At 43.4% G+C, this 24,982-nt stretch overlaps 1 protein-coding gene across 2 annotated transcripts in view; it reads left to right on the plus strand.

Moving 5' to 3' along the window:
- Positions 1–24,982, plus strand: part of myo10l1 (myosin X, like 1) — a 102,442-nt gene that overhangs the window by 67,286 nt on the left and 10,174 nt on the right. For both annotated transcript variants that reach the window (XM_077199425.1, XM_077199424.1), the window contains exons 13-36: positions 8,178–8,244; positions 8,744–8,836; positions 8,931–8,999; positions 9,124–9,206; positions 9,304–9,412; positions 10,102–10,182; positions 10,296–10,420; positions 10,510–10,639; positions 10,767–10,873; positions 12,061–12,343; positions 13,859–14,635; positions 15,575–15,698; positions 15,879–16,122; positions 16,503–16,598; positions 16,692–16,785; positions 16,874–16,929; positions 17,609–17,751; positions 18,108–18,302; positions 19,254–19,411; positions 19,526–19,649; positions 20,340–20,637; positions 20,726–20,933; positions 21,061–21,197; positions 21,285–21,408. In XM_077199425.1, coding sequence (XP_077055540.1) covers positions 8,178–8,244; positions 8,744–8,836; positions 8,931–8,999; positions 9,124–9,206; positions 9,304–9,412; positions 10,102–10,182; positions 10,296–10,420; positions 10,510–10,639; positions 10,767–10,873; positions 12,061–12,343; positions 13,859–14,635; positions 15,575–15,698; positions 15,879–16,122; positions 16,503–16,598; positions 16,692–16,785; positions 16,874–16,929; positions 17,609–17,751; positions 18,108–18,302; positions 19,254–19,411; positions 19,526–19,649; positions 20,340–20,637; positions 20,726–20,933; positions 21,061–21,197; positions 21,285–21,408 — 3,925 coding nt within the window. The remainder of the gene's footprint in view (positions 1–8,177; positions 8,245–8,743; positions 8,837–8,930; positions 9,000–9,123; positions 9,207–9,303; positions 9,413–10,101; positions 10,183–10,295; positions 10,421–10,509; positions 10,640–10,766; positions 10,874–12,060; positions 12,344–13,858; positions 14,636–15,574; positions 15,699–15,878; positions 16,123–16,502; positions 16,599–16,691; positions 16,786–16,873; positions 16,930–17,608; positions 17,752–18,107; positions 18,303–19,253; positions 19,412–19,525; positions 19,650–20,339; positions 20,638–20,725; positions 20,934–21,060; positions 21,198–21,284; positions 21,409–24,982) is intronic.

Consider the following 24,982-nt stretch of genomic DNA (forward strand, 5'->3'; position numbering starts at 1 on the left):
AAGCTGGCCATATGGGTCTGTGCAGAGAACTTGTCTGGTTCTTGTGGTCTTTGCTGAGGGTCTGTGCCGATGGCTGTCGTATCAACGAGGCCTTCTCAGGGGATTGTTCTAGTAGACACGGTCTCTGCTGATATTCATTGCTGCGATGAGGTCGTGTCTAGGTGCAGGTCCACCATCTGATCTGGATACGACCCGGATCCGGCTGACTACGGTAACCTTTGGATAAGGATGAGACAGACAGACAAATGTTAGCGTTGATGCCATTCTTCTTACGATGTAACAAGTACATCTGGGGTTATGGGAAGTGTTCCCAGTTGACCAAATTTATGCAGCCTAACAATCCTTTAATGGATTTGAATTGTAGAAATGTGATGTGTATGCCAGGTTAAAGAGATGTGTTTTTAGTCTAGATTTAAACTGACAAAGTGTGTCTGATTCCTGAACAATGCTAGGAAGACTGTTCCAGAGTTTAGGTGCTAAATAGGTAAAGAATCTTCCACCTGCAGTCGATTTTGATATTCTAGGTTTTATCAATTGGCCAGTATTTTTAGACGCTTAGGACTATAACGCATTAAGAGCTCGCTCAATTACTGTGGAGCTAAAGGATTTAGTACTTTGGAAATAATTTGCAATATTTTTTGACAGAACTGGGCTAATATGGTCATACTTCCTGGTTCTAGTAAGAACTCTAGCTGCTAAATTTTGGACTAGCTGGAGTTTGTTTATTAAGCGTGCAGAGCAACCACCCAGTAGAGCATTACAATAATCTAGCCTTGAGATCATGAACGCATAAACTAACTTTTCTGCATTTGGCATTGAGAGCAGATGTTAGAAATGTGGCTTTCAAATGCAAGATTGGCACGCCCAGGTTCGTAACTGATGACGAAGACTTGACAGAGCTGCCATCAAGTGTTAGTCAGTATTCTAGGTTATTACGTGTTGAGGTTTTTGGTCAGATATTTAAAACCTCTGTTTTCTTCAAAGTTAAGTAGGAAATTACTAGTCATCCAATGTTTTCAACTATGCATTTTGTTAATTTTATGAATTTGTATGTTTCGTCAGGGCGTGAATATATAGAGCTGAGTATCATCAGTGTAACAGTGAAAACTAACACCATGCTTCCTAATGATATCTCCCAAGGGTAGCATGTACAGGGTGAAAAGCAACGGTACTGAGCCTTGCGGTACTCCATACTGCACTTGTGATTGATATGACACCTCTTAGTTTACTGCTACAAATTGATAATGGTGTCACGTGACAACTAAAGAAAACTAGGTGAGGACTCAATTGCAAAAGAATAGTGATTTATTTAATAAAAGAAACATAAAGTAAAACAAAAACCCACAAGGGGGAAAAACATAATATAAAACAAAACAACAACTTCAAAATCAAACATACCGGAGGTCACGGGAAAACAGGAGACGTATACAAAACACTAGACAACGATCCGACAAAGACTGCAAACAAGAGGAGACTTAAGAAGGGAACAAATCAAGAGGGGACAGGTGGAAGAACTCAAACAAACAAAACACTAGACAACGATCCGACAAAGACTGCAAACAAGAGGAGACTTAAGAAGGGAACAAATCAAGAGGGGACAGGTGGAAGAACTCAAACAATAATCAGGTAACGAGGGGGAGGGATCAGACAAGGACAAGAGCACATGGCCCAAAATAACAAAACACCCATGTGCAACACAAGACAGGACAGGCATGTGACATTACCCCCTCCCTACGGAGCGGCTACCAGACGCTCCAAAAAGACCAGGGCAGGGCGGGACGGGAGGGAAACACCAGGGCGGGACAGACCAGGGCAGTACGGGAGGGACAGACCAGGGCGGTACGGGAGGGACAGACCAGGGCGGTACGGGAGGGACAGACCAGGGCGGTACGGGAGGGACAGACCAGGGCGGTACGGGAGGGACAGACCAGGGCGGGACGGGAGGGACAGACCAGGGCGGGACGGGAGGGACAGACCAGGGCGGGACGGGAGGGACGGGAGGGACAGACCATGGCGGGACGGGAGGGACAGACCAGGGCGGGACGGGAGGGACAGAACGCTTAGTCCTGGGAGGCCATGGCGAATCACACAGTCCTTCGGGCGGCCAGGGCGAAGCAGACAGTCCCTCGGGCGGCCAGGGCGAAGCAGACGACCCATCGGGCGGCCAGGGCGAAGCAGACGACCCCATCGGGCGGCCAGGGCGAAGCAGACGACCCATCGGGCGGCCAGGGCGAAGCAGACGACCCATCGGGCGGCCAGGGCGAAGCAGACGACCCATCGGGCGGCCAGGGCGGTGAAGACCCCCCATCGGGCGGCCAGGGCGGTGAAGACCCCCCATCGGGCGGCCAGGGCGGTGAAGACCCCCCATCGGGCGGCCAGGGCGGTGAGGACCCCCCATCGGGCGGCCAGGGCGGTGAAGACCCCCCATCGGGCGGCCAGGGCGGTGAAGACCCCCCATCGGGCGGCCAGGGCGGTGAAGAGACCCCATCGGGCGGCCAGGGCGGTGAAGAGACCCCTCGGGCGGCCAGGGCGGTGAAGATACCCCTCGGGCGGCCAGGGCGGTGAAGATACCCCTCGGGCGGCCAGGGCGGTGAAGATACCCCTCGGGCGGCCAGGGCGGTGAAGACCCCTCGGGCGGCCAGGGCGGTGAAGACCCCTCGGGCGGCCAGGGCGGTGAAGACCCCTCGGGTGGCCACGACGGTGGCTCAGGCTCAGGTACAGCAGACACCGGCTCAGGTAACGTGCTCGGTCTCTGGCTGGGCAGACTGGACGTGCTCGGTCTCTGGCTGGGCAGACTGGACGTGCTCGGTCTCTGGCTGGGCAGACTGGACGTGCTCGGTCTCTGGCTGGGCAGACTGGACGTGCTCGGTCTCTGGCTGGGCAGACTGGACGTGCTCGGTCTCTGGCTGGGCAGACTGGACGTGCTCGGTCTCTGGCTGGGCAGACTGGAAGTGCTCGGTCTCTGGCTGGGCAGACTGGAAGTGCTCGGTCTCTGGCTGGGCAGACTGGACGTGCTCGGTCTCTGGCTGGGCAGACTGGACGTGCTCGGTCTCTGGCTGGGCAGACTGGACGTGCTCGGTCTCTGGCTGGGCAGACTGGACGTGCCCGGTCTCTGGCTGGGCAGACTGGACGTGCCCGGTCTCTGGCTGGGCAGACTGGACGTGCTCGGTCTCTGGCTGGGCAGACTGGACGTGCTCGGTCTCTGGCTGGGCAGACTGGACGTGCTCGGTCTCTGGCTGGGCAGACTGGACGTGCTCGGTCTCTGGCTGGGCAGACTGGACGTGCTCGGTCTCTGGCTGGGCAGACTGGACGTGCTCGGTCTCTGGCTGGGCAGACTGGACGTGCTCGGTCTCTGGCTGGGCAGACTGGACGTGCTCGGCCTCTGGCTGGGCAGACTGGACGTGCTCGGTCTCTGGCTGGGCAGACTGGACGTGCTCGGTCTCTGGCTGGGCAGACTGGACGTGCTCGGCCTCTGGCTGGGCAGACTGGGCGTGCTCGGTCTCTGGCTGGGCAGACTGGACGTGCTCGGTCTCTGGCTGGGCAGACAGAGCGTGAACGGTCTCTCGCTGGGCAGACGTGACGTGAACGGTCTCTCGCTGGGCAGACGTGACGTGAACGGTCTCTCGCTGGGCAGACGTGACGTGAACGGTCTCTCGCTGGGCAGACGTGACGTGAACGGTCTCTCGCTGGGCAGACGTGACGTGAACGGTCTCTCGCTGGGCAGACGTGACGTGAACGGTCTCTCGCTGGGCAGACGTTACGTGAACGGTCTCTCGCTGGGCAGACGTGACGTGAACGGTCTCTCGCTGGGCAGACTTGACGTGAACGGTCTCTCGCTGGGCAGACGTGACGTGAACGGTCTCTCGCTGGGCAGACGTGACGTGAACGGTCTCTCGCTGGGCAGACGTGACGTGAACGGTCTCTCGCTGGGCAGACGTGACGTGAACGGTCTCTCGCTGGGCAGACGTGACGTGAACGGTCTCTCGCTGGGCAGACGTGACGTGAACGGTCTCTCGCTGGGCAGACGTGACGTGAACGGTCTCTCGCTGGGCAGACGTGACGTGAACGGTCTCTCGCTGGGCAGACTTGACGTGAACGGTCTCTCGCTGGGCAGACGTGACGTGAACGGTCTCTCGCTGGGCAGACGTGACGTGAACGGTCTCTCGCTGGGCAGACATGACGTGAACGGTCTCTCGCTGGGCAAACAGAGCGTGAACAGTCCCTGGCATGGCCCCTCTTCTTCGCTGAGTCCTCATTTGGTCGGATTGTTATGTCACGTGACAACTAAAGAAAACTAGGTGAGGACTCAATTGCAAAAGAATAGTGATTTATTTAATAAAAGAAACATAAAGTAAAACAAAAACCCACAAGGGGGAAAAACATAATATAAAACAAAACAACAACTTCAAAATCAAACATACCGGAGGTCACGGGAAAACAGGAGACGTATACAAAACATTAGACAACGATCCGACAAAGACTGCAAACAAGAGGAGACTTAAGAAGGGAACAAATCAAGAGAGGACAGGTGGAAGAACTCAAACAATAATCAGGTAACGAGGGGGAGGGATCAGACAAGGACAAGAGCACATGGCCCACAATAACAAAACACCCATGTGCAACACAAGACAGGACAGGCATGTGACAAATGGTCAGATAAATATGTTTTGAACCATGCCAATGCAATTCCACTAATGCCAATGTAATTTTGGAGTCTATTTAAAAGAATGTTGTAGTCGATAGTATCAAATGCAGCACTAAGATACAGTAATACTAATAGAGAGATACAACCTCGATCAGATGATAATTTGTAATAATTTCAAATTGATTAAAAAATCAAATAATTTGTAACTCTAATAAAAGCAGTCTCAGTAATATGATATAGTATAAATCCTGACTGGAAATCCTCACAGACAAAATTTCTTTCTAAGAAGGAACATAGTTGTGAGGATACTGGCTTTTCTAGAATTTTTGACAGAAAAGGGAGATTTGAGATCGGTCTGTAATTAACTAATTCTCTAGGATCAAGTTGTGTTTTTTTTTTAAAATGATAGCCAGCATAACAGCCAGCTTAAAAGTTGTTGGTACATATCTTAAAGATGATGATTAAATAATGATGAATTAACAATATTAAGAAAATTACTTCTGGAACTTCTGAACTTCTTATGGACTTATGACGACTTTCAGTAGCTTAGTTGGTATTGGGTCTAACATACATGTTGTTGATGATTGATGAAATTTGATGATTTGACAAGTTTAGACAATTATTCCTCTCCTATAGCAAAGAATGAATGTAATTGTTCATTAAGGGGTCTATAATTTAGCCACTGTATCAAATAAATACCTAGGGTTGTGTTCTAAGAGAGTTGAAAAGTAAGCAGATCTAGCAGTTTTTAAGACCTGTCTGTGTATAGTAACACTGTCCTTCCTCGAAATGCGAAATACCTCTAGTTTTATTTTCTTCTAGCTGTGTGCCATTTTTCAGGCTGCTCTCTTGTGGGTGCAAGTGTGCTTGTTATACCATGGTGTTGGACTATTTTCATTTATCTTCTTTAAAGTGCCCCTATTATGCTATTTTAAAGGTTCCTGATTTTGTTTTGGAGGTCTCCCTTTGTAAGTCGTGCTCGATCGGCCCAAGGTCCGGCATCCGAACGGCACGGAAGGTCTCTGCGTGTTACTGTCTTTTCTCGCGGCAAAGTATTTTTGATGTAATGCAATACATTTTCTCATATGTATTAACTCGTTATTTCATCTGACTCCATAAATGAGAAAGGTTTTAATGATATCTTTGCATCATTAAATGTGAGCGAATGTTTTACTATTCTATTTAAACTCTTGAATGAAAATAATGTCAAAGTCAATTAGAATAATCAAATATCACAATTTAATGTGTCAGGTAAATGTATCATTACAATTTCATAACCAATTCAAAGATAATCAATGCAAAACATCAAATGCTCTAGAACAAAAGAGGAAAAATATTTACCCGACAAGAAATGCGTGAGGCTGAGAGTCTCGCAACTCTCAGCCTCACGGGCCGATCTCAAATACAGAAAAGGTCCCGAGCTCTCGCTGCGTTTCATTATATACCCAGACCTCATTTCAAATCTAAACATCATCCACAGTGGAAATTTACCTATAAGTCACCATTTGCTAACAGTGGAATTAGCATTCAGTCAAATGGTCAGAAGGTGTTAGCTCAAAGACACACCCTCCAGCGTGGAAGATATTTCTAAACTTCTTCAGAACTTTATTACCATTTAGTTTACTTCTTTGGGAATGAGACATTTGTACCAGTCGCACCGAGACATTTCAAATAATACCAAACATGTAAAAAACTCGATGATTATCATTCACATTAAACCATTTAGATTCTTGTGTGAGTTTGGGAGATCTCTGCCAGGATGAAGAATGGGGGAGAGAAATGTAGATTAGGATGAGGGAGGTGAGATCTTCGTCTCAATAGTGCATGAGGGGGAGTTCAAATGTTAATTTCCTTTGTTTTCTCAGAGAGTGGCCCTCTCTTAAAGTCCTTCCAGTTTTTCCGGTCTTACAAGGTTTACATGCATCAAATGTCAAAAAACATTTTCATTTTCTCATAATATACATTGCACATCACTACATTTTTCAATGATTCTCAAACGACTCGTTGGATGAACCAGTCTCACTAAATCCCTCCTTTCCGTGAGCCTACTCTGCTCTGATTAACCAGATGTCCCAGTCAGTTGTGATTGGTCTACCTCTTACAGCGCACGTCGGAAACAAAACTCCCATTACCATAAACTTCAGCTCCGGAGGCTTCCGCGATTCAAGCTCAGCGATTGTACAGACAGTAAAGACAGTAACTATGGTGTCGATTTTACCATATCAATCCGAGCGCAAGTTCTATCCTGAAACATTGGAAGAACTAGTTATTCAACCCGAACCTCCATCGCAAGGACGACTTGAGCAGGACGTTTCTCAGTGATATGCTACTCTGATTGGGGTGCAATGTGAGATGTTGCAACTGTAATTCCTTACCATCAGCATTAACAAGTGTATGTCAATCAACAAACCGATGTGTATTTTTCTGATTTATTGCGGTGCACATGCGGGAACTGTATTAACTGTATCAATAACAGTGCATACATTAACCGAGCACTAACGTGAATGACTGATGTAACATTAAATTTTGCAAAACAAATCTTGCTCCATCCTTTACCTTTATTTAAAGTAGTAAGAACGAAAGAGAACCTGCATTAATAGACACAGTTTTAGGTAATAGTGGGCCCACAGCTGATTTGCAGAACTATTTTAGTAAGACAGTAATAACGTGAATCAGACCTACACAATATAAAACACAAAACTGCGTATTTTGAACACCCGGTAGAAAATATATATATCAATAATTAATCATACAGGTTGTGATTCTGAGGAGCAAGTTGGTTCAAATAAACTGAGTATTGACCAATCTTTCAAGAGCAAGCGTTTTGCGAATCCGGCGTTGAACTCCGGCGTTTGAGCAGTCGTCAGTAAATTGACGTGTTTGAATGCGGGGCCAAGTTGTTCACGGGGCAGACAATGTACAACATATGCTGGCATTATGCAGATGTATTTTCTAGTGACGTAGAACCGTTACGCAATGGGATTCGAATTAGAAACGACTCGTTTAGGCGGTTCTGAGTCGATTCTTTCTTTTGGGAGACTAACTTTATTTATCGTGCACTTTTGACTTTACAAATTTGCAGAATGTTTACATTCACAAACTATTTTACACACTGCATGAAAGGGAATATTCGAAAAACCATAATAGATGCACTTTAAGCGCAAAGGAGCAAGCTTGTTTTAAGTGCTGGATAAGAGAGTCAATAGTTTCTGTTGCAAGATTCAACATTGCAAGATTATTTATAAAGCAATCTTTAGTGGTAAAGGTGATATTTCTACCCTATTTGTAACAGGGAGATGGTTTTGCAGCCTTGGCTTAATGGTGTATACATGAGACTAGATAATGATCTGAGATGCCATCGCTCCTCTGCAGAATTTCAACACCATCAACATCGATTTGGTCTGCTGTTGCATCTATTCTTACGTGTGTATTGTATCTCTTAAGTGCCAGATCGCCTGAAAAGTTATTACAAATGCAATTTAAGCATTTGAAAATATTTTGTATACTTTAACTAACAAATTATGTCATACAGGGAAGGGATTCACTGGGAAGCCATTGATTGGATGGACAATGCAGAATGTCTGGATCTAATTGAAAAGGTAATCCAATCATGGTTAGCTGTTGGGAACAAATTGATTTAATTTAGTCTGACTATTTATGCATTCATTCAATCAAACTTCAATTTGATTATTATAATTGTAAAAGTTTTGGTTACACTTTATTTCGATAGTCATTTTAGACATTCTACTAACTATAAGTATCTTTTTAACTACATGTCAACTAACTGTAATTAGAGTATAAGTAGACTGTAGTAGACTTTCAGTAGACTGTTAGGTTATGGTTAGGTGTTAGGGTTCGGGTTAGGAGAACAAGTTGACTTGTAGTTGCTAAGTATAGTCAGTAGAATGTCTGTTGGGGGACCAAGAAAATAAAGTGTTAGCAGATATTAAGCATTCAGTCTACTAATAGTCTAATGACAGTTAGTTGACATGTAGTTGCAAAGTTACTTATAGTTAGTTGAATGTCTAAAGTGGACTATCAAAATAACGTGTTACCAAAGTTTTCAGTTTTGTGTTATCTAATGTTGTGTTTATACAGAAACTGGGCATGTTAGCTCTGGTTAATGAGGAGAGCCGATTTCCCAAAGGCACTGACTTCACCCTGCTGGAGAAACTGCATGGCAGACACTCTGTGAGTTAGATTCTCATCATACAAGCCAGGGACATGATACAATTCAACCAAGCATACCATGAATAAACTTACAAATGAGGTTGTTTATCCACAGACTAATCCCTACTATGTGAAACCCAGACTGGCAGACCATCAGTTTGGAATAAAGCACTATGCTGGAGAGGTATACGAAGTGTCTGTCTACAGTATATGTCTGTCCGTCTATCTATCTATTTATCTGTCAGTCAGTCTGTCTGTTTGCCTGTCTTCCTTTTTTAATCTTTATATTTTTGTCTTCTTTTTTATAGGTCTTATATGATGTGAGGGGGATTTTAGAGAAGAACAGAGACACATTTAGAGATGATATACTGAACATGCTGAAGGATAGTAGGTAAGACACGAACACACAAATTCATAAACTCACACACAAGCTAAGGCAATTTTGTTCTTGTGTAGTTTAACCTGTGAGTGATTCTGTGTGTGTGCAGATTGGATTTCATCTATGATCTGTTTGAGCAAGTGAGCAGCAGAAACAATGAGGAGACCTTGAAGATGGGCACGGCCAGAAAAAAGCCCACTGTCAGCTCTCAGTTCAGAGTGAGATACAGATTCCATGTCAAGACTTTCATATTTATAATGGAGCTAACTAGATTCACTATTCAGTTAAGCCAGTGTCTTATTCACATATTCACAACCACAGCAGGCAACAAGTTGATAAATTCTGTTCTCCTCCATCACCAGAGAGCACACTTGGCTGAAACACAAAAAAACAGCACATACCAACCAAATATCAAAATCATACTGGAGGCTCACATTTATCTATTCTGAATAAAAAAATTATTTACCGAATTATCCATTTGTTTTCCGACAGGGAACACATGGAACGAATCACCGCTCCACATTTTTATTGACAGCCGTCACAACCTACTAGTGACCATGTTTACTCCTTTCTTTTCAACCACTAGAAAGGATTTAAAAAACGGCTGTTGTATTTGTACTTCTGACGAAGCGCTGTTAAATTTAGGTAAACAACTACGCAGCAAAAAGAATAAATAAAGTGCTTTCTTAAAAAGGCAAAAGAATGCATGCACGTTTTCTTAATATGATCATTAAAAACCAACAGACTGATGAAAATGCGGGACATTTTCTCAATATGCAATGTGCGGGACAAGCAGTGAAAATGCAACGCAAAGCGGAAAGCGGGATGGGTGGTCACCCTACTTGCAGCCCCTTTAGACTTGTCGGTGATTTAAGACATTTGATTGGTTGTCTCTTCTGTCCTTCAGGACTCTCTTCATTCTCTAATGGCCACTCTCAGTGTTTCCAACCCCTTCTTTGTGCGTTGCATTAAACCCAACATGGACAAGGTTAGAGCAGTCATATCAACCAATCCAAATGCAAATTGTGCATGTAAATTGTAAATTGTGATGTTATTCCACATACATTATACATTTTAATTTTGTTCTTTTCTCTTCCATAGAACCCAAACAAGTTTGACCCAGATGTGGTTCTTAATCAGCTGCGGTACTCTGGCATGTTGGAGACAGTAAAGATTCGCAGAGCTGGATTCCCTGTCAGACGCACCTTTAAAGACTTCTTTAGCAGGTAAGGGTTCAAACAAATATAGATGCAGAGTTCTTTTTTGGCTCATGTTTTCTGGGAGACGTTTTTTATTTTGTGGTTGTGTACATCAGGTATAAGATCATTCTCAAGGAAAAAGAAAAGGCATCTGTGGCTTCCAATGGAGATGAGAAAAAGAAGAGCACAGATCTGCTGACACTCCATGACAAGACCAAGAAGGAGTGGCAGTTTGGAAAGAGCAAGGTGAGTGACTTTGACATCTTCCTCTATAAATGTGCTCATTTATATCAATTAATGGGATGGCATTAATGGTGGGCACATTTTCACTTGTGTTTTGTTTGATGGCACTGTGATAACCTTTGCCCCCTAGGTGTTCCTTAAGGAATCTTTGGAACAGAAGCTGGAGAAGCAGAGAGATGAAGTGCGAAGCAAAGCCGGACTGATAATACGAGCCTATCTTTTGAGATATACTGCCAGGTGTGTGTATTTCTTCGGTTTTTACACAGATTACATTAGATTGCATTTGGTTTCCAAAACATTTCAATACACAACATTTGTTTAATATCCTTTTGGATTTTAACGTCACCCGCTTTTTCAAAACATACGCATCACCTATATGGTCTAGTTTCCAGCCTGTCCAGATGTTTCATTTGTCATCTGGTCATCCTATCATTTAGGTTTTGTTCAAGTTTTCCATAATCTGGTAATTGTTTTTCCTCATAGAATAATACAAGAAATTTAGAAATGTGCACTACTGTTTAAAAGTTTGGGGTTGGTAAGATATTTTTATGATTTCGAACTTATGACGGCAAAAGTTTTTTGTATATATTTTTAAATGCCTAATCTTTGCTTGTTAGTGCTTATCTCGGCCCTGTTTACACCTGGTATTAGGATGTGTTTTGGTCAATCGGATCACAAGTGGACGACTCTAAACACAGGTGTAAACGGATTTTGAGCTTGTCCACTTTCTACCATTTCCAGAGGTAGTCGAAAATGCATTCGACCGGTTGTTTTCGTAGTGTAGCAACGGATTGTGGTCAAATGAGTTTGAACAGCCACAAAAGTCTGCCTACTCTCCCGCTACTGACCTAATGCGTAAACATTATGGAAGCGCACTAGACAGACAGGATTTAAACTTTGTCGGCAGAAGACCCAAGTTTGGTTTGAAGACGAAAAATGTACTAACCACAATGTTCTCTCACTATTCCTGATTTCTAACACGCACTCACTTTGTTCGACGTGGTCTTGCGGCTGTCAGAGCAGAAATGTAAGCTACTGCTCTCTGTGTGTTTTACCATCATCTCTAGTCGCATTCATATGTACAGTACATTGTGTAATCTTATTTTGTCTATTTGATAGAGAGATCTGGAAAAAAATATTACCCAATCAGACCCTCCCCTCGAAGAAATCAGCATATAATTGGTTGAAAGTGGACAAAAGAGACTGATTAAAACACCAGGTGTAAAAGGGAATGTGTCTCCCTCGTCTACTTGTGATCCGATCGACCAAAACACATCTTAATAACAGGTGTAAACAGGGCCCTTGACATGACAACAATCAAGTCCTTTTTCAGTGACACCTTTTTAAATGCTGTCATCTGCCAGAGACAGTTAAACAGTTACTTATTCTAAGGAAAATTACTGTGAATTTTGTACTGACTACAGAAAGAACTTTAAGAAGGCTCTGGACAACATTGTCACCATCCAGAAGAACTACCGCGCTCATCTCTATCGGCGGCGGTTTCAACGGAAACGCGCAGCTGCGCTAGTTCTCCAGAAACACAGGCGAGGCCAAGTGGCAAGAGGAGTCTGCCGCAAACTACGAGAGGAGAGGAGGAAGAGAGAGGAGGAGGAAAAGAAAAAGAAAGAAGGGGAGGAGAAGAAAACAGAGGGAGACCATGAAAAGAAAAATGAAGAGGAAAAGGAAGGAGAGGAAGGGGCAATAGATGTAAGAGTCTTTAATGTTCCTTTTAAAAGCTTAGAGAGCATGCATATTAGCAGTGTATGTATTTTAAGGCAAAAAACCCACTCACCCCTGAAATATCATTTCATGAGATATCATGAAATCACCATTAGGTAATTCGCTCCCAAAAAAGTTCCCAAAAAAAAAAATCAGGGTTTATTTAGTCTTATCTTGCTTCAAACTTTGAAACTTTGCGTCATGAATATGCTATATATGTTTAGCTGAACTTTAAAATGCTGACTGCCTGTAATTTTGTCACGTAGCTTCTTCTTTTTTTCTGTGGAAGCCCATTGCCATCACATTAAGCCCGGGACACATTGGGCGATTGGCTGTCTGGAAATGTCGGGCCGTTTTTGAGCGTCGGACGACTTGTTTTTTTTCGGTGTGTTGTGCACTGTTGGCTCTACTCGGACGGCGTCGAGTTTTTTGGGGTCGATTCAGCATGTAGAATTGGCGTCAGGCTATCGTGAGAGAGAGAACTCTGATTGGCTGTTCAGTTAAGTGAACTAGTCAGTGCACAAGAATAATAGCGAAACGGCGAACAAAGAAGTCAAGACGGTACAGACAGAAGGCTGTTCTAATTTTACGTCATCTTACCTGAGTGTTCCTGGGCGATATTTTTCATAATAACATGAGCGGAGTGGAATAAAGAACGTGATCTGAATTATTGATATTCAAAATCAATTCAAATGCATGCGCTGCTTTGTTTACAGTTGGGACATCTGCAGCCTGCAGTGTTGGTTTCCCTTTTTAAATGACGAATATAGACAAATATATCTGCAGAAATAGACAGTTATCTCCTTTAAAAGCAGGCGCAGAACGCGCATGCTAGCGGACAGTCGGCTGAAGTCCTTTCGGTGTGTTCAAGCGAAGGTTTTTTGCCCCGACGCGAAGCAACAGTTGGCTTTCATCAGGGCTAGTTCTTAGGCGTCGGTTTGGTGTGGCCCTACCTTAAGAAAAAAAATTGGTAAATCATAATTATGACATAAAAAGTCAAAATTATGACGTAGAACATTGAAAATATGCTAATATCAAAATATGAAAATAAAGCTAAAATTCTGACAAAAAAGTATGTGAAATATGAATGACAATCTTGACTATTTATGGCATAATTCACTCTCATAAATTTGACTTTGAGTCGAAAAAATATATATAGGACATTAAAAAGGGCAAGCTTTTTGTCATAATTGACTTTTTATCTCACAATTTATATTTAGTTTCTTAGGGGCTTTCAGAATTTTCAAAGGCATTTTTTAAAAACGAATTTAAATAGAGCAACATTTTGTTCGTAATGAAAATTTAAGACCCCTCCTCCAAAACATACTTGTTTATGTAGATACGTGCAGTCAACCTGTCAAATCATAGATTTTTTTCAAGCCCTTCTGACATTGAGTCTAAAAACCTGTCAGAGTTGCAGACAGGTAGTGTGAAAGTGTTTGTAATGTATGTTTTTCTCTAACCAGTGTTTCTGTATCTTCCCTTTCTCCTGCCCTCCTTTAGTCTCCACGCACTGCTGAGGAGGCCCGTCAGATGGAGGAAATTCTGCGTTTGGAGCGAGAGATTGAGCGTCTGCAGAAGAAAAGAGAAGACGGTGTGTCTATGCTATGTGAGAGCTCGAAACAAGAACTCCGATTGCGGCGCGATGCAGAGGTCCTGCGCCAGAAGAAAAAGGCTTCCCGTGTTGCCACTGAATTCCTCGAACTACTCAACACCGGAGGTCCAGAAGTCATCCCTGGTAATGCTAAACAACCTGCCTCCAGACCGGCAGCCGCCACTGAGGAAGAGGTAGACGAAGGCTTCCATGCAGAGGAGGAGTGCATACCCCTTCCAGAGATCCCTCCTCCAGCAGAAGGTCCAGTGGATCAGGAGATCTTAGCCACTCTGCCACCTCCTCCCGCTTTCGCCGAAGGCACGGTAGCTTCATCTGCACCCAATGTTCCACCTGGGGCTCCGCCCCCACCTCCTCCCCCTCCTCCACCTCCTCCCCCTCTCCCTGGTGAAACCAAAAAGGAAGATGGAAAGCCTGAAGAGTCCAAAACGGTTATGGAGGATGGGAAAAAGGAGGGTGAGGAGGTAGACCGCACCAGCAGGCTGACCGCAGCGGAGTCTCTGCCGGACACAGAGGAACCCATCTACAGCGTCCCCGGGGATGGCGAGTCGGACTATGACCAAGACGATCTTGAGGATGGACAGAGCAGCATTGCGGCAACAGAACACGCACGCAAGTCCACCTGCACCAACGCAAGCCAGGAGTCCTACAACCGCAGCTCAGATTCAGTGAGTTTTGTAGAGAGAATATGCAAACATGTTCTAAGGCAGTGGCTCTCAACATGGAAGCTGGGGACCAACAGGGGGCCACTGCAAAATTCCAGAGGTAAAACTTAGAAATAATCTTAAAATTATTTAGATCTATTTAATATCATAATTTTAATTAAAAAAAGGAAAAACACCAAAAACAATGACATAAAACATCAATTTTTTTAGTTTATTTATTTTTATTACAACAGAAGTACAAGAGGTAAAAATTAGCAATAGATAGGAGGGCCTTCAAATATTGTCCTGGACAAAGGTGGGCCTTGGCGTCAAAAAGGTTGAGAACCACTGTATAGGACATGTAATTCCTACAGTGTCCGTTTCGATCTTCATAATGAGAGCCCAATTAAAGGAACAGTTCACACTTATATTCCTTCTATAAGTTCTATAAGTTAGCTAGTAAGATTTAAGTTAGTAAGTTTGCTAGTAATTTTTTTTTCCTTTTAAGTTAGCTAGTGTTGGGTTAACATACATATATTTGAATACCCGCACACTGGAACAAATGCTGGATAAAAATGTTATCTCTTATTGTGTAGTTTGCAATATATGTCAGATTTGTGTCATAACCATTCTTTAGGGACAGCCAAGCAGTAAAAACAAGACCAGAATCACATCGTGTATAAATGTGGTAATTGTATAGATTCTTTTCTGACTTAACTTAGCCAAAGACTGTTTACATACCAAAACGGTACACCAGTATGGCTGTGAATGTAAGAAACTGCAACCTGCAATTTACTTTATTTTTATATCGTTTTTACAAATGTGGATACGTGTCCCCCAAAATAGGTTTTGTCAGATTTAGCTCACTTCTGGGTACATAGTAGTCCCAAAAATATGAGTAATTAGGTTCACGCACATGCTTTCCAACTGGCTGATCATTCACTCTGTCTGTCTCTCTTTCAGTATGCTGAGAGCGATGATGAGCATGATGGATACGTGGACACAGATGAGGAGGTATCCAACGGTAAAGTCAACATCTTGAATGGGAACGGACCTCCGTACTTCCACAGTTACCTTTACATGAAAGGTAAGAAATCAAATGATTCAATCTTTTTATACAAAATAAATTCCCAAATGCAATGCCTCAACTATTTTGACTCCAAGGCCCCCTATTATTTTCAAATACTTTATAATGTAATACCATCTCACAAAAAACAGCGTGGACAATGTTGTTCTCATGTTTTTGTCTCTTCTGTCTCATCCACAGCTGGGTTGATGATCCCGTGGCGCAGGCGTTGGTGTGTTTTGAAGGATGACACCTTCATGTGGTTCCGCTCTAAACAGGAGTCGTTAAAGTCAGGCTGGCTGTACAAGAAGGGAGGCGGACTTTCCACTCTCTCTCGCAGGAACTGGAAGATGCGCTGGTTCGTTCTGCGTGACTCCAAGCTCATGTACTATGAGAATGACAGCGAGGAGAAGCTGAAAGGGACAATTGACATCCATTCAGCCAAGTAAGTTTAAGAGAAATAGGATTATTGTGGTATCATTAGGTGTCTGTGTCAGATAGGAAAACACTTTTTGTGATTGTTGATTGTGATCATCTTACATTTACATTACATTTATGCATTTGGCAGACGCTTTTATCCAAAGCGACTTACATTGCATTTCAAGGTACACAACACATTTACGTTCTTATCATTTCTTGCTTTCCCTGGGAATCGAGCCCATGAGAAACCCATTGACAGCGCCACTGCTCTACTGTTTGAGCTCTTACTTGACTCTTATGACTTCTTGCCATTTAGTTTTTATCAAAAGAGCCTTATAGTACAGTTCATTCAGAAACCCTAGATCCATCTGAAGTTTTATCTATTTTTTGTTTATCTGTTTATAGGGAGATTGTGGATAATCATGAGAAAGAGAATGCTCTGAATATTGTGACAGATGAGAGAACATACCAGGTGTTTGCCGAGTCACCAGAGGATGCCAGGTACAGTATGCTGACAATTTTATACCCATGTGATTTTCGTAATTGGACCAAATTGGTCTCCCTCACGCTGCAAATTTGCTCTCTTTCTCGTAGTGGTTGGTTTACCGTGTTGAGTCGGGTCCAAAATGCCACACCAGAGCAGCTACTGGAGATGTCACATGAGCAGGCCAACCCAAAGAACGCTGTGGTCAGTGTCCTTAGACTTCATGCACTTTAACCGTTAAACCACCTTTCATTTATGACAACTGTTTTTTCTCTCTTTCTCTTTCTTTCAGGGCACACTGGATGTTGGATTGATTGATTCAGTTTGTGCTTCAGACAATCCTGACAGGTGAGTGTTGTCTTTGTTACAGTATGCTAGAAGATAGCAAAACTGCTGAAATAGCTTACAGCACTTAAAGTTGAAGTATGTTATTTTTTTCAATTCAAAAATACTTCCTCTTATCCAAGCACAACAAACAATGGACTAATTTCACATTTCCGGCGTTCTCAGAAGCAGAAGCCATTATAGTTGGGTACATTTCTATAGTGGTGAATGGAAACTACAACAAATATAATTTTTTGTATTCTTATTTACTCCAATAGCCAAAGTCTAAATCCACAATAGCGTTTCTATGACTTTCCAAAAGAGGAAGAAAAATTTTTTTGTGAGAAATTGATTATGGTGGTAAGAGAGAGAAAGACAAATTTGCTGTCTCTTTGTTGAATTGGATACAATAATGCAGTTAATTCGTTTAATAAAAATATTAAAAAAAACTAACAATGTTAATAATTGTGGAAACATGTCATCACTATGAAAAGGGTTAATAATGAGTAAGCCATTTGTCGGTTTCTTAAAAAGTTCTTTGATGGTATCAAAATATCAATATTTTAATGCTTTTGTTATGCTAGTGGCACAGAAATTACACATTTCACCTTTAACCTTTAAATTTGTACAGCTTAAATATCTGAAGATATACTGTATCTAAAGTTTTTTTCATCTGGTGCTACCACAACTTCCTTTCGAATAGGCCCAATTCATTTGTGATCATCACAGCCAATCGTGTGATCCACTGTAACTCAGACCTGCCGGAGGAAATGCATCACTGGATAAGTCTCCTGCAGAAACCGAAAAGAGACTCCAAGAGTGATGGACAGGAGTTCTTGGTCAGAGGTGTGTTTCTCATCTATAACCTGATTTTAGCTACCAAATCTAGTGTGGATGATTGGTGGACGAGATTTTACCAAGTACCACATGTACTTGAATCAACATCTTTGTTGATCCTGGAAGAACGTTCCAATCAACCAATCAGATCTGAGAGACAAGTTTACAGATTGTGTCAAGTTTTACTTACATGTCTTACTTTGCATAATCATGGTGACCGTGGTGGATTAGTTATTTTGGGTAGTTGGCATTAAATGTCCATGAGCCTTATTGTATAACGGACAGTGTATATCTTATTTTCTGAAACTTGTGACCAGTTCTTTAAACTGTGCATGTGTGTGTCTGCATGTCCTTTCGTGACACAGGATGGCTCCACAAGGAGATGAAGGCAGGGGCCAAAATTTCTGCTCTGAAGCTGAAAAAGCGCTGGTTTGTCTTGACTAACAACTCGCTGGACTACTTCAAGTCTTCTGAACGTAATGCATCTAAGATGGGCACTCTTGTTCTGAACAGCCTGTGCTCTGTGGTCCAGCCTGAGGAGAAAAAGTTTAAAGAGACAGGTGAGTATAACTAGTTAAAGCCAGTTAAATGTATAATATGGAATCCTAGCGCATGTTACTTGTATCACAATTTGAGTAAATCTTAGGGCAAAGTATGTAGCACATTTGATTCACCGTAGAAGAAGCAAAAAATAATTGTTTGAAATTATTGGGATGCATTTGCTGTATTGTTTGCAGTCTGCCATTAGTAGCAATTACAGACTTTACTTTTAAAGCTAGAAAAGGCCTTAAACCAACAAAATCTCTAGTATTTTGTTTAAATAATTTAAATTACACTACTTTAAGATTTGTTTAATGTTTTTGAAAGAAGTATTTAATGCTCATTTAGGCTGCATTTATTTGATAAGATACATTAAAAACAGATATATTTAAATATTATTACAATGTAATATAAGTATATATTTTTTATTTTAAAATGTTATTTATTCCTGTGATGCAGAGCTGTTATTTCAGCAGTCATTACAGTCTTCAGTGTCACATGATCCTTCAGAAATCATTCTAATATGCTGATTTGATGCTCATGAAACATTTCTGATTATTATCATAGTCAAAAACTGTTGTGCTGTTTAATGTTTTGTGGAAAAAAGTTAGATACTTTTTTTCAGGGTTCTTTGATGAATAGCAAGTTCAAAAGAACAGCATTGATTTGAAGGAAAAAAAAATTGTAACAATGTGAAGAAGTATTTACTGCCACTTTTATACTTGTGTGAATACAATTAATTTGTTTTAGAAAAAAAGAAAAATAATCTTACTGACTCCAAAACGTTTGAATTGTAGAACATATATAAACTTACTAATAATCCTAAATTGATGTCAAATACAAATATTGAAATTGTTGGTTATATGCCATCATTTTGCATTAGTTTTGAAGATTGAATATGAACATTTTTGAAGTTATGAATGTTCTATAAACTAAGTCAATCCTGATGCTATTGTCTGATTTCACTGCAGGTTATTGGAACATCATAGTTCATGGACGTAAACATTCATACCGTCTGTACACCAAAATGCTGAATGAGGCCATGCGCTGGGTCTCTGCCATTCAGGGCGTAATTGATAACAAGGTGCCCATTGAAACGCCCACCCAGCAACTCATTAGAGACATCAAGGTATTAGTTTTTAAAAACATACGTTTAGTCTTTGCAGTCAAGGTCAGAATGAGTAAAACTGTTGTTTATTAAAAACGGTACATACACTTCTTGCCTTTTCTGACATTTGTATAGGAGAACAGTGTTAACTCTGAGGCTGTGGAACAAATGTATCGAAGGAACCCCATACTGAGATATACTCAGCATCCCTTGCATTCACCTCTTCTGCCACTGCCCTACGGAGAGGTCAACGAAAGCCGTGAGTAACTTTCATCAGCTGAACACACACAAAGTGACGGAAAAAGTTTACTAACATATACATGTTTATGCTGTTTATTTTTATGCTGAGTAGCCTTTTGTGTTTGTACATCACACATGTCAAACTCGCTACCGCAACCTCATTTCATGTGGCCCGAAAGATAATTTTATTTTACTTTGATCTTGTCGTATTTCCTCATTTCATGTAGCCTGCGAGTTAATTTCTGAAACGTATGAATGAAACAACTCAGTTGGCACTTCAAAACCAATCAGTTAGCACTTTTTTTCAAGTGCATGACATAATGAACTGATAAATTCAAATCTGCTCAGCACTTGACATATATCACAACTAACATGATCATTTTAAAAGTGTTTAAATCACAAAATACATTTACTTACAAATATTTGAGAATTGTTATATCATATCTTGCAAAGGAAAACAAAGAAATAAAAAAGTTTTAAGTGAAAAGCTTAATCACCATGCAAACAGGAATGTGATACGTTATATACTTCTTACAGAGAGTTTTTCTTCATAAAAACTGTAGACTGTTTGAAAATTCCCATTATGAAATATATGGAATTTTTTATTGTCATCATTCAAACCATAATGAGTTTTTAAACCTACTGTACAAAATATGATTAAAGAAAAGAGTCATCTTACTAACTTACTACTCTCTCCTTCTCTCTGCAGTGCAAAAGGCGAAGGGTTACGGAAGCCTGCAGGATGAGGCAGTGAAAATCTTTAACTCACTTCAGGAGATGGAGATTGTTTCAGACCCTGTTGCCATAATTCAGGGCATCTTGCAAACCTGCCACGATCTGCGGCCACTGAGAGACGAGGTGTACTGTCAGCTGATCAAACAGACCAATCACGTGCCCCAACCCAACAGCCCCGCAAACCGTGCACACTGGCACCTGCTCACCTGCATGAGCTGCACCTTTCTGCCCAGTCGTGCCATTCTGCGTTACCTTCGATTCCATTTGAAGAGGTAACAGAGAGGCATGCTGCTTAAATAGCATCTTGGAGTCTCAAAGGTCATTTGACAAACACTATGTTTTTTTTGTGAATAAACTCAGGATAAGAGAGCGCTACCCTGGCACTGAGATTGAGAAGTATGCCCACTTCATTGGTGAGTCCCTGAAGAAGACAAAGACCAGGGAGTATGTGCCCTCTCAGGAGGAGATCGCCGCCCTGCTGATCAGACAGGAAATGACAACTACTGTGTACTGCCATGGTGGAGGGTCTTGCAAGATATCCATCAACTCACACACCACAGCTGGAGAGGTGAGAGGAAGAGAGAGTTTTTTTTAAAATCATTTTAACATCTCTGCTTAGAATTGTAAAATGAAATGACACAGCTACCCTAAGAATTAGGATGAAAGAGATCTTATTTTTGCTTGTTTGTGTGAAGGTGGTGGAGAAGCTGATTCGTGGTCTGGCGATGGAAAACAGTAGGAACATGTTCTCTTTGTTTGAACACAATAAGGTGGCGAGCCGGGCGATTGAAAGCCGCGTAATTGTGGCAGATGTGCTCGCGAAGTTTGAGAGGTAATGAAAATGTGACCGTTCATATGGTGTATTTCATGACTGACTGTAAAATGACTGAGGCTCATCTGCACTGCTTTGCTCTTTCAGGTTGGCAGGCGGTGAGGAGGAGGAGGAGGAAGGGCCATGGAGGCTATATTTCAAGCTTTATTGCTTTCTTGATGTGGAAAGCATGCCTAAAGAGGGAGTGGAATTTGCATTCATGTTTGAGCAGGTGAATTGCAAAAGTATTTTTTACTTTGTATACCAATTATAGAGCATTCTTAGTATTGATTCTCCTGATTTAAAGTCACCATGAAATCCAAATGACAGTTTTTTTTGGGGGGGGGGGGGGGGGGGATTTATTTTTTATTGCAGTATTTATTATAAATTATTTATCAGTGCACATCATGATTTTCTTAATTCATGTGCCCTCGTAATTTTTAATCAAAATAACTTCTCCCACTTGCAAAAAAATCTTGTCCCTTCTCTGATGACACTGATGTACAGTATGTTTGAATTTTTCTATGGAATTATACAAAAAACTATCTAGAGTATGCAAAACGTCTCAGGTTACGACTGTAACCATAGTTCCCTGAGAAAGGGAACGAGACGATGCGTCAACGACGCTTTGGGAACGCTCCCAGCGTGAATGCGTCTGAAGCATCTATGTCAACTAGTCCAATGGAAGGAATGAATGTCACGGGCGGGTGACGTCATGACCAGGAAGTGATAAAAGAGCATCCGGTGCAAACCGGCATTAGCTTCAAAAATTGCCGAAGCAAGCCGATCACAGGGATGCAGGAAGTATGGCAGGGTGACGCATCGTCTCGTTCCCTTTCTCAGGGAACTATGGTTACAGTCGTAACCTGAGACGTTCCCTTTCGAGGGAACTCGCGATGCGTCAACGACGCTTTGGGAACGAGAATACCCAAAACGCCAGACTTTCAAATGCCTGAGTGTCAGCCTGTTGTCACACTGCACCAAGCACCTGGGATCCTGGGGCAGCATCCAGGTCCAAGCTGTAAAACCTCATGAATGTGAGCGGTGAGGACCAGCCCGCCGCATCACAAACGTCTTGGAGAGAACTCCAGATAATACGCTTAGAAGCCATACTCCTAGTGGAATGAGCCCTGACCACCAAATGGTTGGCCAGAAGACTCACAAGCAAGAAGAATAGTCTCGACTATCTATATGCTCAATAGGTTGGATTTTCTCGACAGAGAAGTCCGATGAACATAAGTGTCCAGTGCTCGCACTGGCACAAGAGGTTCAGCTTTTCCTGGTCCGAAAAATGGGGGAGGACAGAAACCTGCAGCACAATAGGCCTCGGAATAATGGTAGGCACCTTTGGAACATATCCATGTTTCGGGTAAGATTGCCTTGGCCATCCCGGTGCACTCAAGGCAGGTGGGGACCGAAAGGGCCTGAAGGTCTGACTCTTATAGGGACGAAATAGCTAGCAGAAAATAGTCTTAAAAGAAAGGAACTTCTCTGAGACCAAATCTAAGGGCTCGAAGGGAGCCCCAGATAGGCCTTCTAGAACTATTGCAAGGTCCCAAGCCAGCACCTTAGTGCAAGTTGCATGCCTCAGCCTCAAAGTGCCACGAAGGAAACGAGTGATCAGGGGGTCTCGACCCAAAAATGTACTACCCACCAGGGCGTGGAAAGCCGCAATGGCCGCCACACATATTATACCTTAAGCGTGGAAGGACATAGACCTGATACAAAGCGTTCTTGCAAAAACTCGAATACTGTGTTTACTGAACAGTTAACCGGATCCCACTGACGCTGGTAACACCAAGAAGTGAAAAACTCTCGAAATAGTGAATATAGTTTCCTCGTAGCGGGAGCTCTGGAGCTTAGAATGGTCTAAACAACCTCGGTTGAGAGACCACTCTCTATGAGTTGGGCCCCCTCAGAGGCCAAACCCACAGTTCCCAAATCCCCTGCCGGGGGTGCAATATTGCATCCCCTGCCTGAGACAGAAGGTCTCTCCTGATCGGGACCTCCAAGGGAGGTCCGTCGAGGAGAAAAATTAGGTCCGCAAACCAAATTCAGCTCGGCCAGGGTGGTGCTACTAAATAGGCTTATTCCATCCTGGCGGATTCACTCCAGAACTCCTGGGAGCAGAGCAACGGAGGGAAATGCGTACAGACGTAGCCTCGGCCACGTCTGCACCATAGCATCCAGCCCCGAGGGGACTGGTTGAGTGAGGGATAACCAGAGTGGACAGTGCGTCGTATGCTGAGACGAGAACAAATCCACTTCTGCCTGGCCGTAAAACTCCCATATTTGCTCCACCGCCTCGGGGTGGAGTCCCCTGGCCTCAGCCCCTGCCTCGACAGGGTGTCTGCTCCAATATTCTGGCCCCCCCCCGGAATATACACTGCCCTCAGACAGCGTAATTTCTTGAGGGACCAAAATAAGAGGCCACCAACGTGTTGTCTGTGGGTCAAGAACCAGAGTTTCCTCCATATAACCAAGGCGCGGGGATACTGCAGCGTGATCTTGATCGTAAGGAGTGGGTTTCCCCTCAGGGAGAACCCTCTGGTCCTGAGCCACCTCTGTAAAGGTCTCACGTACAGCAGGTCAAAGGGTATCACATTGGACGCTGCTGCCCTGAGGCCTAACAGTCACTGTTCCAGAACAACACATGATGGCCCCTCAGGTCTGGGAGGAGATGTCTCAACACATTGAAGACGACCATCATCTCTAGGCAATTCATGTGCCAAGAGAGATGATGACTCCTCCACAAGCCCTGAGCTGAGCGGCCTTCCAATACCGCTCCCCAGCCGGTGAGGGAAGCATCTGTCGAGATCACAACTCGATGGCAAAGAGCTCCCAACACCGGACCCTGGGTTAAGAACCAGTGTTTCCTCCATATAACCAAGGTGCGGAGACACCGCCGCGTGATCTTGATCATACGAAGTGGGTTTCCCCTCGGGGACAACCCTCTGGTCCTGAGCCACCACTGTAAAGGTCTCATGTACAGCAGGCCAAAAGTTATCCCGTTGGACGCTGCTGTCACAAGACCCAACAGTCTCTCTAACTGTTTTACAGTGCGTGACTGGCCTAGCCTCAGCTCTTTTGTGGCTGTTAGGATAGCAGCTACACGAACGGGCGACAGAGTGGCCCGCATCGTCACTGAATCCCATACCACACCAAGGAAAGTGGTTCTCTGTACTGGAGAAAGCACACTCTTCTTGGCATTGAGCCTCAACCCCAACATCTGCATAGGAGCGAGAACGACACCTCGGTGCCGAACCGCTAACTGTTCTGATTCCGCTAGAATCAGCCAGTCATCTATGCAATTCAGAATGCATATGCACTGCAGCCTGGCGGGGCCAGAGCTGCGTCTACACGCTTCGTGAATGTGCGGGGTGATAGAGCTAGACCGAAAGGAAGTGCCTGATACTGGTGTTCTTTGCCCCAAAGAAAACCTCAGGAACCTCCTGTGCTGAGGGAGGATGGAGATATGGAAGTATGCGTCTTTTAGATCTATCGTGACAAACCAGTCCTCGGATCTGATTTGAGTCACGATCTGCTTGAGTGTCAGCATTTTGGACTTGAGTTCCAGCACCAAACACTCCAACAGACGAAGATCTAGTATGTGACGCAGCTCTCCATCCTTTTTTGGAACAATGAGATAACGACTGTAAAGACCCGACGCAATGTCGGGTGAGTACACCTGCTCTATAGCTTTCTTTGCTATCAGGGCCTTTACCTCTTGCTAACGTGAGCAACACCCCGTTGTAGCCTGGAGGACGAGAACCAAATCTGCCTCTTACTACTAACTGCAGGACCCA

This window comes from Siphateles boraxobius, unplaced genomic scaffold (assembly GCF_051911475.1).
Source record: "Siphateles boraxobius isolate OS27281-9 unplaced genomic scaffold, OSU_SipBor_1 41, whole genome shotgun sequence".
Classification (NCBI taxonomy): Eukaryota; Metazoa; Chordata; class Actinopteri; order Cypriniformes; family Leuciscidae; genus Siphateles; species Siphateles boraxobius.